Source organism: Clarias gariepinus, chromosome 22 (assembly GCF_024256425.1).
Source record: "Clarias gariepinus isolate MV-2021 ecotype Netherlands chromosome 22, CGAR_prim_01v2, whole genome shotgun sequence".
NCBI classification, from domain to species: Eukaryota; Metazoa; Chordata; class Actinopteri; order Siluriformes; family Clariidae; genus Clarias; species Clarias gariepinus.
In genome coordinates, this window is record NC_071121.1 from 21,367,637 (window position 1) to 21,381,849 (window position 14,213).

A 14,213-nucleotide genomic window follows, 5' to 3' on the forward strand; every position below is an offset into this window, starting at 1 on the left:
TTCCATCAAGGTCACACACACGTAAACAAACGGGGCTCAACACAAGTGAGCTTCTGCTTCTTTTCTCTCCTTCTTAGTGAAACATAAACCATTAGTCCAGACGTTTCTTTTTCCTTTTTTCTGTAAGACCTTTTTGAGATAATAGATCTCACTACGCTTCTGCAGAACCAACCTTGTGGCCTGCAAAGTAGGACTTTGTTTTCGTTATCCTATAATTCTGTTTTGATTTTCATCACCACAAGTTTCTACATCGCTAAATCACTTAGATTACATTTTTGCAATCGTTGTATTCAATGTGAAACCATCCCGAAGCTCTTGATTTGTACAGGCATGATTACACTGCTGCCACATTGTTGACCAATCACGTGAAAGAACAGATGTTCCTAATCGAGTGGCTGGTGAGTCTTAGTGACAGACGCTGTCTGGAATGAGTCTCGTCTTTTCCCTACAGGTGCAAGCTCAGAAGAAGAGGCAGCAACAGCACGAGCTGATCGCCGAGTTGAGACGGCGTCAGGCCAAAGATCACCGTCCGGTCTACGAGGGCAAAGACGGTGCCATCGAGGACATCATCACAGGTGGGAGACGTTGGGCAACAAAGCCCATCATTCCCAGTTCCCGGATCACTGTGGTGGTGCTGGGCTCGTCACAACAACAGTGCACCATATGTTACGCGACACATTGTCCCCTTCAGCCAAGTGAACAGTAGCCACACGGATACGCTGGGATTTTGAATAAATCCGTCCTCAGGGAACAAACTAAGGCACGAAAGTAGTTCAGGATAGACCTCTCCTGTCACTGTGATCATAATGAAATTAATCTTATCTAATGCTTTTGTTTAGTTTTAACCAGATTAAATGTTTCATCTGTGTCTCTTGTTAACGCTTATTAGGATTTAAAGGTTTACTAAACGCAAAGCTTGTTTCCCAAGACACAAATTAGACTTAGGCTGAGTCACAACGGTATTTCTGAATACAGTAAAACCCCACGGCAGTGTTTTTTTTTTTTTAACACTCTAGCTAGTTGAGTCATTAGCTAGTTGCCGCTCCATTTTGGAACCATGAGCTCAAGTGTTCAGTTGGTATAATCACCATAAACACCACTTTCAAGACTAGATCTCACCTTGAAAAACATTCAGCTATTCAGTTTACTTAAAAGGGGCATTAGCGGCTCAGGGGTAGGTTTCTCGCCTGCCACGCGGGAAGGCCCGGGTCCAGTTTCCACCCAGTGCCCAAAATTCATCCACTGGATGCAGTGCTGGTCACAAGCACAGATAAAATGGCAGTGCGTCAAGTCTGCGGCAAGTTGTGTGCGGATCGGATGGCTCACTGTGGCGAGCCCCTGAGAGGAAGCAGCTGAAAGACCACCAACATTTCTGTTTACTTAAAAGGCTTTGTAAGGAATAATACAATCAGTGCATGCTGTTATAGTGGGATAATCAGCTGGGTGGTACTGAAGGATGTAGCCTGACATGAAGCAGAACTGTTCTTACCACCATGAAATAGAATATTATCTAATAACATCACATCCCGAAATGTTTTAGTTCTGTTCTGCCACAGAAATGCTCATGTTGTAGAAAATCAATAATGTTCGTTCCTGTTAGCAAACGTAGTACATGGCTGGGTCAAATTGCTCATGTTGGTAGAGAAACTCAACATAGTTTTCATCACAAGTGATGCATTTGCACATTTTTTGTCGCAGTTGATGGTCTCCTTTTGCGCGGGTCTGTCTTCTATGCTAGTTTCCCCTTCTTTAAACTTCTCCAGCCATCTGTACACATTGCTGTTGTCAACGATGTTACCTCCATAAACACTAAGACCATTAACTGCGACAAAGGGGAAAGGCAATTCGATCCCGGCACAAATGCATCGATTATGAAGGAGACCATATACAGGTGCATGCCAGTTAATAAAAACTTTATACCTACTTCGGCATTACTTACAGGACAACCCTCATATCCTGTAAGGTTACGCTTAACTAGTTCATACAGTAATTCCTGGAACAAACATATTATTGAGGTGTAACAAACAATACAATGTATACAATCGAACAGGAAATGTTTTTGTACAAGGAGAAGATCTGGCTCGATTTAGGAGCACACGGTCATCAGTCAGCTCTAACGTTGTTGTTCTAACCTTCCTTCCCTCCCATCAGCGTTGAAGAGTGTGCCGTTTACAGCGCGCACAGCCAAGCGGGGCTCGCGCTTCTTCTGTGACACCAACCTGTACGACGAGTCCAACTGCTAGCCCCTTCCTAAGCTCCCTCTCAAAATCTGTCCCTAATTTATAAGGTTGTTTAGTTCATTTTTTTTTTTCCTTTCTTAAAAACCTGCATGCCACTGGACACATGCATGAACCTCGTGTTTCTCCACAGAGCACCACCCAGCACTTCTTTACTAATCTTTGAGATGTACGAGATGATAAGGTGTTGATCTGGGATCAGTTATATGGTTGACAAACTGATCCTGGGTCATCCCACTGAACTAGGCTTTCCATCCTTTGGTTCCGACGCAAATTAATATGAACAAACCATTCCACATAGCTGAGGCAGCACATAGTGGACTACAGTGGGTGGAGTAGATGCAATACAAGTTGCCTGGTCTATATACAGTATTCTTCAGTAGCACTTTTGGTTATTTGTGGTTGACAACAAACATGGAGTTTATAAGTACCTTGGGAAAATGTCATTCACAGCTTCGATAATTTCATGAAAAATTTTTCAGGTGCGCTAAATAAATACAGAATATGTTTGTCACCCATTCTTGTCACGATCTTCTAAGGAAAATCCGAGTTTGTGAAACATTTGGATGGAAACATAGCTGGACGATTGAATGAGAGTACATGAGAATGGAAACGGGGATGTGCCTGTTAATGTATCGGACCTGCAAAGCCTTTCCATGGTGGACGCTGGCAAACAGACTGAAGCACTGTATTGATCCTTAAAAACACTGAATGAACTAATATTCATTTATAAATCTTTTCCTAAATAGCCAGTAATATAGTTTAGATTTTTTTTTTTATCTGTTAAATTGAAGTACATACGGTGTATTTAAATCACCGTAGATTTCGGCGGTAATAAATGTTTCTGCTCTGCACACCGACCCAGAAGTTTGTCACAATGAAAGTAATCATCGCCAGATTGCACAACCCTCGTTCCACGCAAAAATGCATTCCAAAGTTCAGCTGAGACTTATACTGTATGAAGCTTCCGCCTCAACACTAAGGTAAATCAAGTTGGTATCCATCATATAGTACGATAGTATAGATAGTAAATAGACATGTGGCTAAGCAGAACTCACCATCTGACTTTTTAAAAATCTTTACAAAATATACCAACTCGTTTTAAGTCAGTGGGGCTGCAGAAGCTTTATATGAGTCTCGTCTAAACTTTAGAAAGCATTTTTGCATGGAACGAGGGTTGTGGAATTTGGCCCAAATTTTTTACATTGTACTGTACATTATGGCTGACAAACTTCATGCTCGGTGATTTGCAATGACCAAGATCTAAGATAGTGTAACGTACTGATATTTACATAGATATTAATTTAAGACAGACTTGAAAAAATGAACTATCCCATTAATAATGAAGTACAAATGACATAATCAGATCTCTAGTGCAACAGTCAGTCGTGTCGTGTTACCCACTGAGGTTTGGCTTATGCAGCGGTCCATACAGTTTCACTTTTCCTAACATGCTAATATAATTTTCTTTATCTTTCATCCCCACTTCACTAATGATTTCCTCCTACATTTCCAACAGAACAGAGGACCGAGCTGAGTAAATGCGGGCCTTTACTAAACGGAGGGTAAGAAGGGCAGCACATGATCCGGCTTCATAAGGCAGAAATGCTTTGCTGCTGGTTAAATGTGCATAATGTTTGAAAGGCCCGCTATTTATTATTATTATTTTTTTTTAAATGCTTGAATATCTTGTGGAATTGGTTGCTTTGTACGTCGCTTATATATTGCTCTGGAATCGTAAAGCACACACTCTGGTTTTAATGTGTGTCTTTTTAAAGTTAAGATATGATTTTCACCAGAAACAGAAACCCTGATGAGATCCAATGAACGTAAAGCAATTTTTAAATTTAAAGCATTACAACTGCTTTTTTTTTAAATTTTTTTTTTTACCTTGTACAGAAATAAACGCTAAGCTGGTCACGTCTGTCCCTGTTGCATGCAACACTAACACGTCTGCCATGTCTGCTGCGTATTACTGCTTATGATTATGGCTTGCATGCAAAGTTCTGGTGTTCAGCAAGTTCTGCACATGACTTTCATTGAAAAAAAAAGGACCTTAAAAAATTGTAATCATTGAGATGTTCAGCTTGATTCATTTTCACTCTTTAAAAGTCTGAAAGAAGTTGCTGATCACTTGGACATGCTACATGGAGTATGGTTTTAATGCTGCGTATTTTTGTACTGGCTACAGATGTTTTCATAGATTTGTTATCCGGCAGAGTCTTCATGCTGAGAAAAGAGATTTTCCCTAAAAGCTAATAGCTTCAGAACTCAATTTAGAAAAAGATATGGGATAGAAAATTAAGATTAGTTACAATATATGTGAAACTCGACTCATCATAATTCTTTGAAATGAGAAAAAAAGCACCCCGAAGCAACACAAAGTAAGGAATACAACACAACGGAGTATTGAGTTGATAGTTTAACAATGACGCAGGTCTCCAGATGACAATAGGAAGGGTTTTCAGTATGGCTAATGTTTTTATTTCATAACTGCTAGAGAGACGAGTCCATCACAGGGTTAATGATCGCTGAAGTCACTCAACATAGTCGTATAATCTGCACTCTCAACCATTTCAGGAACCCTGTATAGACATTCATCCTGATATGAAGTTCTCTGTCCACATTTCTCTTAAAGTTAATAAGAAAAAAACAAAAAAACAAATGCAGGTCATAATGTTCTCCAGGAGTGCAAGGCGTTTGCAGTTCCTGGAGAAATCTTAGTGCTTGAGATTTCTTCCATAAGTATCTCTTCATAGAAAGCTTCACCATATCACCTATAGTTGTTAGAATAGAAATGATAACGTACTGTATTATAAGAAGGGCGTTCATGCAAAAAGCTATTTAAAGAGCTGCTGATTGACCACCTTTTAACCAATCAGATCTAAGAATTCAGTCTGATATATTAGGCTTAAACATAAAAGCTGTAATGCGATACATAGTAAGAATTATAATACTTGGGATGAGTTTAATGTTATTAGTTTGTGCACATACTGTAAGCTTGGACATAATATTACAGTCCGAAAAGGAGAATAAACTCGAAGCTCTAATAAGACTGAATAGTGATTATATTGTTAAAAAATATAAAGTTGCATATCACATTCTAAAGATTTATAGTCAAATTATAGTAAATAATCAATCCAAGGTTCATATAGCTTTTTCTTCTTCTTTTTTGTTTGTGTGACAATGTGGTGCTCCCTGTTAACCGGAGTGTTCCCTGCTCTAACTGTCCCTCTTCCCCACCCGCAGATCTCCGAAGCCAGCCGTTCCTGCGAGCTGACGCGGTGATCCGAAACGGGTGGAAGCGACCCTAAAGACCCTCCCTGACCCCTGCCCACCCTGCGCTTATCTCCCCGCACCTCACAGTGACGGAGCGTAGGCCAGGACCAAAGCAAAGGCTGTCTGTGCGTTTAATAAGCGGGTGGGCGACCCCTTTATTTATTTATGGAAATCCTTTCTGGATGGGCGGACTCTCTGGTTCTCTCTCTCTCTCTGTCTCTCAACAAAGCTACAAAAGCACAGAGGTTACAAAGTGTCCGCACCCTTTCCTTTACTCTCCCACACACAAACACACACACGTACGTATCCGAAACACTCACGAAGCATCATTGTGTGGCCTTGTTGGGGGAAAAAGGAAGAGACATTTCCTGGACAGTGGTGTGCGAGAGGACATGTACATACACACGGAGAGAACAACATGGGCCCCTTCACATGTGCAATCTATAAACAAGACTGACTGATGAAGAGATACTGAACGACCCACACCATGTATACACAATTCCTTAGATAATTACAACAGCATGATTATTACCAGAAGGTGGTTCGAGCTCGACTCGACAGATCGAACGTCTTTTGTTAAACAAGTGCCTTTTTTTTTTTGGTTTTAAAATCGAGACAGTATTATTTGCTTAAATATTTAGCCAAAAAAACAGATGCCAGTCTTTTAATTTTCATAATTTTGTACTGATTGTTTTGCTTTCTTTTTGTACTGATTCCTATTTTTTGTATAACATTCATTGAAATATTGTAAATTATGCGAAAGTGCAGCTCGTCGCATTGTGGATTTCAAGGAGAGAAAGCCTGCCTGTTCGGGACTCGTGTTATTTTAAAAGGCAATTATGTGCCTTCCGTAGTTAATACTAAGCTAACATCATTTTTATCTGACTGTATATACTGGTTTTTATGCTTTAGAAAAGCACTAACGTGCTGCAGGTTACACGCCCAGGTGTTATTTTTGTAAAATAAACAAATAAATAAATAAATAAATAAATATACTGCAGGGGTGCCAACATTTATAGTTAAGGTATTAGTATTTACAATTTTTGTACACTATCCAACAAGACCAAGCCTGAATAAAATTCTTCTACCGTTTCGTTTGTTGTTTTTTTGTTAGAATTTTTTTTCTTGCTAGAATTATTGGCACCCCTGCGTTCACCTGCCTCATTGTGCCAAAGAAATGAAGGATTATGATGTATTTGGAAATGTTAAAAGCCATTATTCTGAGATTTCATTTGGGATTCTGTATCATTTGCGAGCCTTCCTTTTTGCACTAGTTAGTAAAATGACATGGGGAGATTCTTCAGAACTAATACACTACATACTGCCCTTTAGAGGCATGACCGAAACACGAGCAACACTAGACCTTACTGGGGGTCTCTTAAATATTTAAATGTTTTGTTTGTTTTCTGTTTGATCGTGTACAAAGGCGCAAGTGCTGAATGTATAGGCATGACATCTCTTTTAAGAAATCCATCACTGTATCAGCTTTAGCCATTTCCATTTGTCAAAGGAAGCACAAATAAAAGCCAGATGTTCCTGACTGTGACTGTACTTTATTGAAAATGGAGATTATTACAACCCCTGGTGGTTGTAAGAAGAATTGCATGTAAATCAGTTCACGAAAACGTGGCTGCCATAATGCTCAGGCTTATACCTGGGAAAGATGCGTAAGATTTTTTTATTTATTTTTATTTTAATAGGATTTTTGACGATTACATTATGATAACTTACAACCAGATCACTTGAGGAAAAAAAAGTCAGTCTAATCACTTTTAATAACACCAGAAAGAAAATTATTTAAATAAAATAATAATGTGATCGACGTTTTTATGGTTTAACAACATATTCTTGCCTGTTGAACGTAAAAGCAGGAAAATGTCTCGAAACAGTGTCTTCTATAATGTTATGATGATAACTGACTTCATTATTTCCACGTTATAAAGTGATCTTTTTGTGTTATTTCACAAAATAAAATGAAAATCAAAAGAACATAAAAAGATCACGTTATAACGTTAAAAAAAGGTAAAAGGAAGGCGTCATTATAAAATAAATATAATGCTGTTTCAAGTTATTTTAACGGTTTTACGTTTGTGAAAATAACAAAAATGTAAAACATTTTATAACATGAAAAGATGAGTTAAAACATACATGTATAAAAAATATATAATCTGTCATGGCAACGGTGTGCTTTGGTGTTATTAAAAGTAATTAAGACTTACTTTGCGTCTATGCTTAATTAATTTGGAGATCTGTTAATATCGATCTTCTGGCTCGCAGAGGGCCAAGTCACTGTTGTACCTTCAAACAGAAACTCATGCATTTTGCCTGTAGACTAACACAGATGTTAGATATTTATTACAAAACCCTCCAGCCCCAGAGACTAACTGAAGGTTAAGGCTACACTGTTCACAGAGTACTTTCAACAATAAAAATCATTTCAAATCAGGGGCATTTAAGTTTTGATTGTCCATTATAACATTAACATATATTCCCTTTATTTCTCTATATAATGCCCTGCTCCACTAATGCCCTTATCCCAGTGTTTTACTAGTGTTTGAATCCCATCAAAATAAAAAAAAGTTTCCTCAGTCTGCTCAGAGGCATGATTAGACTCCCTGCTTCATGTCTGAAATGCTGGCCTCCCAGGAACTCCCAAAATGTGGAAAAGGCTTGAGGCGAGGTCAGGACTGAACGGAGGACGTTGGAGTAACTCCCAGCCGTGCTCCTGTATTGTGCAGGTGGTGTTGGTAAATACAGACAAATGCGTCTCTTCTGCAGTTAGTTGACAAGTTATCAGTCAATTTAATAAGATCAGGTGTTCCACTTACTGAATGTTCACAGAATAGACTGCAGCGGTTTCTCAGCCATCTCGGCCAGGATCATCAGTCACGGATGTTTGGGCTTCTTAAAAACGTTAGCACTGTTCAAACGTTTTACAGCAGCCAGGAGTCTCATCACCACTTACTGTTCTTGTGTGTCTGACTCGTCCTGGTGCCATGCTGGTGCCCAACTGAACTGGACTCCGTGTTTACATTTAGGCATTTGGCAGACGCCCTTATCCAGAGCAACTTACATTTTTATCTCATTTCACATCTAAGCAGTTGAGGGTTAAGGGTCTTGCTCAAGGGCCCAACAGTGGCAACTTGGTGGTTGTGGGGTTTGAACCTGGGATCTTCCGAACCGTAGTCCAATGCCTTAACCACTGAGCTACCCCTGGCCCACATGTTAACTTCTTTGGTTATGTTGAACTTCCAGCTGCCCAACACAGTATGTCAGCAAAAACAGATTTCTGCTATCCGTTATTACCCAAATGAGGATGGGTTCCCCGTCGAGTCTGGTTCCCCTCAAGGTTTCTGCCTATTATCATCTCCAGGAGTTTTTCTTGTCACCGTCACTGTCGCCCTTGTCTTGCTCATTAGGGACAATCAGATAACTATGATCTCTATATTTATACTGTCTCCTACACATTTCCATAATCTTCTTCAAATGTGCGAAGTTGCTTTGAGACAATGACCATTGTTAATAAAATTTTATATAAATAAAATAAAAGTCCCAGTTCGACTTGAACAGCCATTGTATTTAACACTAATAACATTTATCAGTTCAAAAAAAAGGAAATACATCATGAACTCACAATGAGCACTAATTTAACTTAGCTGGATGCAAAGAAAAACGAACACTCGCATTGTTTCATTTGATTATTTCTCATATTTCATTAGTGCTGTATTTCCTTTCTACTACTTCATGACTTGCCTTTTATTTCCTCAGGAAAAATACAAAAACGTAAACTCGAGATAAATTCAGTCCTCCTGTGTATTATCCTAACTCATACTTGTTTTTCCCCAGGAGGATTTAAAACTCTAGAATTAGTACTGTATATTTCGAGAATATAATTCAGACATTTCAAACTGCACCTTTAATCATCACCGTCTTCTCAGATGCAGAACCAGAAGCCACGTCTCTTTTCTGTACACACTGATTTTATTTCAGAATTATAACAATATGTTACTTTTCTGTAGTTTATGAAGTTCTCCAGCAAAAAAATAGTGAAACGTTACTCTGTCTGTCCAAAAGAAGGGCTGAGCCACCATGCATTTCTACTATAAAAAGCAGTTTAATTATTCTGCATATATAAAAAAAAGGAAAACAAAGAACCCCAAAACAATTAAAACAAATGAACAGGAGTACCGCAAAGGCTGTAGCTGTGTGTGTAAGCAGTTTATGATCATTAAAAAACAACAACGACAAAAAAAAAAAACAAATTAAAAATCAGACCTCACTAAAGTACATTGATGGCTTACAACCAAGCAAAAGGTGGACACTGAGTGAACACGGTGAACATGTTACCTGTGTGTTACATGCATTAGTCTGTGGAGAAGTTCACTTTCTGACAGGTAGCAGCGAGGCAGTGAGTCTGGGCAGGAGGCCAACTGAGTCTCTAGACTCCACACACACACACACACACACACACACACACACACACAAAGCAGAACGCACTTACAGAGCTTTTAAAAGCAAAAAAAAAAAAAAAAAAACTGCGCTATTAAAAGCAAAAAAAATAATAAAAAATAAGACACTTCAGTTCCCATCAGTGAAGAGAGCTGGAAAAAAAAGCACTGCTTTAAAATAAATCCCTTTAGTGATCCGATCCTTGTTTCATCCCGTCCTCGTGGTCCCGGACCTCCTGGAAGACGCAGCGTCAGGGGGAGACACGCAACACTGCACCACTGTCCACTCATCAGTCTCTTTTTTTTTCTTCCCTTTTTTCCTTCCCTAATTCAAACAAATCACTTCCTCAGATACACACACACACACACACACACAGGCCACGGATACACACCCTGGAATGTTCTCGTTAAAAAAATAGGTAATTTCACTTTCAACACCTTTCATTCATTTATGTAACTCTGATCTCTAAAAGCACTCGAAGACGTACGTCCCGCTGTCCCTTCACCTGCTTGTGTGTTCCTGTGTATCCCACACACACTCGTGTTTAAAATGTGTTATGTAAATAGATATAAAATCAAATCTGTGCAACAGGTAAGACAATCATAAGCCCAAATTAGCACGCGCACACACACACACTCTTACACCTCTTTCCTCCAGCAGTACCAATACACATACTAACAGATACCATTGGGATTCGGGATTGAGCCCGCCCCTTCCTCTCCCTCACTAGTTCACTTACAAAAGAAAATAAATCTTGGCTATTTCCTTGACTTCTATACAATTCATACAAAAAAACAAAAAAAAAAAAAAAAAAAGAATTACCATAGCTGTTACTGTTGTTTGCGTCGTCATTTAGCACAGAGGTAGAGGCTACATGGAGGGAAAAGAAAAGAGAAAGGGGTGGGAGGAGGGGGGTTAAGGAAGGGGCGCTAAGTGAGTAATTAAAAAAAAAAAAAAAAAGGCATAGAAAAATGTTTTCCTTTTTTTTTCTGACCGAAAGAATAAAATATAATACTGCAATCACATACAAAAGTAGTCCTTCATATTTTTTTTTTTTTTTTTTTTTTTTACATTTTGTACAGTGTTCTCGCTCTCTTGTTGCTTTTCTTCCGGTGTTGTAAAGGCATGGGGGTCTGTGGGTGCGCAGGTGGGTGGGCAAGACAGGCGGGCGCAGCTTGGTCCCGGGAGCTCTACGCCAGCAGGTCGGCCATGTCCTCGTCCCCTGCAGACAGCAGCTCTTTCTTCTCGTCCGTGCTGGCCAGAGAGTTGCGGCTGTTGTGGGCGCCCATGTAGAGCGTAGCGTACACTGGGTTGGTGAAGTTTGTGGGCTGGAGAGGAGGGGGAGAAAGTCAAGGTCAAAGGTCAGGGAGGGCCACAGGGAGTGACTATGATTATCTAGACATATAATAAGACTGTAAAGCTTTAAAAAGATCGGAATTTTTGTCCGTCTGTTTGTTTGTGCACGCATCACGTAAAAACTATAGAACGAATTTTAATGGGGTTTTCACAGATGTATTTGGCTGAGCTTGGGGTGACATATAGGCTTCGTTTTATCGCAATCGGCCCACGGGAAGAAAAGATATAATAATTTGAAATTTAAATGAAAAACACACATTTAAATTTTATACATTATCTCAAAATTCTACCTATATATATGTAAACGTGATGATCACCTTGTCTGGGTCCAGTGTGAAGTCGGAGTCTAGCAGCTCTCCGGCATCATCATCAGGCTCACCCTCGTAGATCTTATATGCAGGGTTCCCGATTTCTACATTCATCGCGCCGTTAGTCATCCGCTGGTGCTGGAATCCCTTTGCACTGCAGACACACACACACACAGTTTCTATTCAATAAACACGTTCCCACATAACAGTTGAGCTATACGTATGGCATATACACATTCCATAATGCTGAGGAGGCCTGGACCCAAGCGAGTCACGAACATCTACGACACAATCACAAACTCCACACTTTGAAGGAGCATCCAGTAGCTTTCAGACGAACACTGCCAGAGGGTGTGTCCACGCTGCTGGCTCGGAAAGCTGGATATCCACAGGACAAGACCCACTACAGTTCAGCTACAGAACACGAGCACGACACTACTACATACTCGCGCTGACACACACACACACACACACACACACACACACACCCCTACACAAGCGTACAGCAAGGACACAGACAAACAGAACACAGCTCAGAGCTGCATCCAGCCAGTCCATGAAAATCAACCTTCAGTGAACAGAGCTGGCTGACACTTCTTACACGCCGTCTAGGCAGAAGCACAGGAACACCACGGCACAGAAACGGGGGGACAGAGAGAGAGAGAGAGAGAGAGAGAGAGAGAGAGGGAGAAAAGCACAGATACAGGTATACTGTGAAGAAAGGAGAAAGGAGGATGGAGGGATGGAGACATGGAGGATGGAGGCCTGCTTTTAAAGAGTTGGAGTTACCGCAAGCATCTGGAGCTGGGCTTGGCCCGCCTCAAAGACCTGGGAGACAGAGACACACAGTTACCCATACACACACACGAGAGAGAAAAAGAGAGAGAGAGAGAGAGAGAGAGAGGGGGAGAAAAAAAGGAAAGTAGATACAAGTTAGCAATAAATAGATAAGAGTCAATAAACAAATGAGAAGAGAAACAGAGAACGACCAAAAGGCTGACAGACAGACAGACAGACAGACAGGTAGAAGGGGACCGAAAGACAGACAGAAAGACAAGCCTTTTGGACATGGCCTTTCATGGCTCATATCTAAGATTTTATGTCTCTCTTTATTAAAGTTTAACCTCGTCGGGAAATGACACACAACCATTCAAAGAACCGTTTAAGCGCCTTCAGGCAGTGTGCAGAACCCAGAGTTATCTTAATCATATAGAACTGTTCGCTCCAATACAGTCACGCCGAGAGAAACAAAGTCATACAGACAGACATACAGACACGGGGAGGAGAGAAACAGACGAACAACTGCATGTTGAGATAAGGGGTGAGACAAACGCTAATAAAGTCTCTGCTAAAGTGAGTAGAGTAAGAGAGGGAGGTAGGGAGGGAGTGGAATAAATGAGTGCTTGAGTAGAGTGAGTGAGTGAGTGAGTGAAGTAGTAAATGAGTAAAGGAAATGAGTAAGCAGGCTAAATGAGTGTTAATAGTGAGGAGGTGAGTAGAGTGAATAAGAGTGAGAACAGAGTGAATTTGGGCAGTGAGTGAGTGTGTAGTGAGTGAGTGAGGGAGTGAGTGAGGGAGTAAAAAGTGTGTAGTGAGTGAGTGAATGTGGCAATTCAGGAGTGGGTAGAGTGAGTGAGTAAGGATAGCAAGTGATCGACTTAGTAAGTAAAGTGACTTGTAGTGAGTGAGTATAGTGAGTGAATGGGGTAATGAATGAGAGACGAGTGAGTGAGTGAGTGAGCAGAGAGAGTAAGTGAGTGAGCAGAGTGAGTGAGCAGAGTGAGTGAGTGAGCAGAGTGAGTGAGTGAGCAGAGTGAGTGAATGAGTGAGCAGAGTGAGTGAGCGAGCAGAGTGAGTGAGCAGAGTGAGCGAGCAGAGTGAGTGAGTGAGCAGAGTGAGTGAGTGAGCAGAGTGAGTGAGTGAGTGAGTGAGCAGAGTGAATGAGTGAGCAGAGTGAGTGAGTGAGTGAGTGAGCAGAGTGAGTGAATGAGTGAGCAGAGTGAGTGAATGAGTGAGCAGAGTGAGTGAGTGAGTGAGCAGAGTGAGTGAGCAGAGTGAATAAGTGAGTGAGTGAGTGAGTGAGTGAGCAGAGTGAATGAGTGAGCAGAGTGAGTGAGTGAGTGAGTGAGCAGAGTGAGTGAATGAGTGAGCAGAGTGAGTGAGCAGAGTGAGTGAGTGAGTGAGCAGAGTGAGTGAGTGAGTGAGTGAGTGAGCAGAGTGAGTGAGTGAGCAGAGTGAGTAAATGAGTGAGTGAGCAGAGTGAGTGAGTGAGTGAGCGAGCGAGTGAGCGAGCGAGTGAGTGAGTGTATAATAAGCTGAGACTAATGAGTATATAAACAGGCAGGGGGAGTATGTGAGCTGAGTCTGGACAGTAAATACAGTTGGAGGATTGTATGTGAGTGAGTTTATGGGAGAGAGACACACACGCGCGCGCCATTCTCCTCATCTGTGTGTCCACACCGACAGAACTGCTACTCACCCACGCATTCTCTTCTTGTACCACAAGATGGCGCCAACCAGCAGCAATGCCAAGAGCAGCAGCAGCAGCACTGGGATGATCACAGAGAGTGCGTCTGTGCAAAGA

At 40.9% G+C, this 14,213-nt stretch overlaps 2 protein-coding genes across 7 annotated transcripts in view; one reads left to right on the forward strand and one right to left on the reverse strand.

Annotated features, from left to right (window-relative positions):
• Positions 1–7,056, forward strand: part of fmnl3 (formin-like 3) — a 51,465-nt gene extending 44,409 nt beyond the window's left edge. For 3 of the 5 annotated variants that reach the window (XM_053482061.1, XM_053482059.1, XM_053482064.1), the window contains 3 exons: positions 452–575; positions 2,152–2,287; positions 5,487–7,056. In XM_053482061.1, the coding sequence (XP_053338036.1) occupies positions 452–575; positions 2,152–2,243 (216 nt within the window). In that variant the 3' untranslated portion in view covers positions 2,244–2,287; positions 5,487–7,056. Of the gene's footprint in view, positions 1–451; positions 576–2,151; positions 2,288–3,756; positions 3,803–5,486 lie in introns of all 5 variants that reach the window. The other 2 variants (XM_053482062.1, XM_053482063.1) reach the window with 2 other exon arrangements.
• A 2,422-nt stretch (positions 7,057–9,478) lies between these two features.
• The window catches only part of lrp1ab (low density lipoprotein receptor-related protein 1Ab), a 122,351-nt gene continuing 117,616 nt past the window's right edge, over positions 9,479–14,213 (reverse strand). For both annotated transcript variants that reach the window (XM_053482666.1, XM_053482667.1), the window contains 3 exons: positions 14,109–14,202; positions 11,639–11,783; positions 9,479–11,293 (listed from right to left, as the gene is read on the reverse strand). In XM_053482666.1, coding sequence (XP_053338641.1) covers positions 11,156–11,293; positions 11,639–11,783; positions 14,109–14,202 — 377 coding nt within the window. In that variant the 3' untranslated portion in view covers positions 9,479–11,155. The remainder of the gene's footprint in view (positions 11,294–11,638; positions 11,784–14,108; positions 14,203–14,213) is intronic.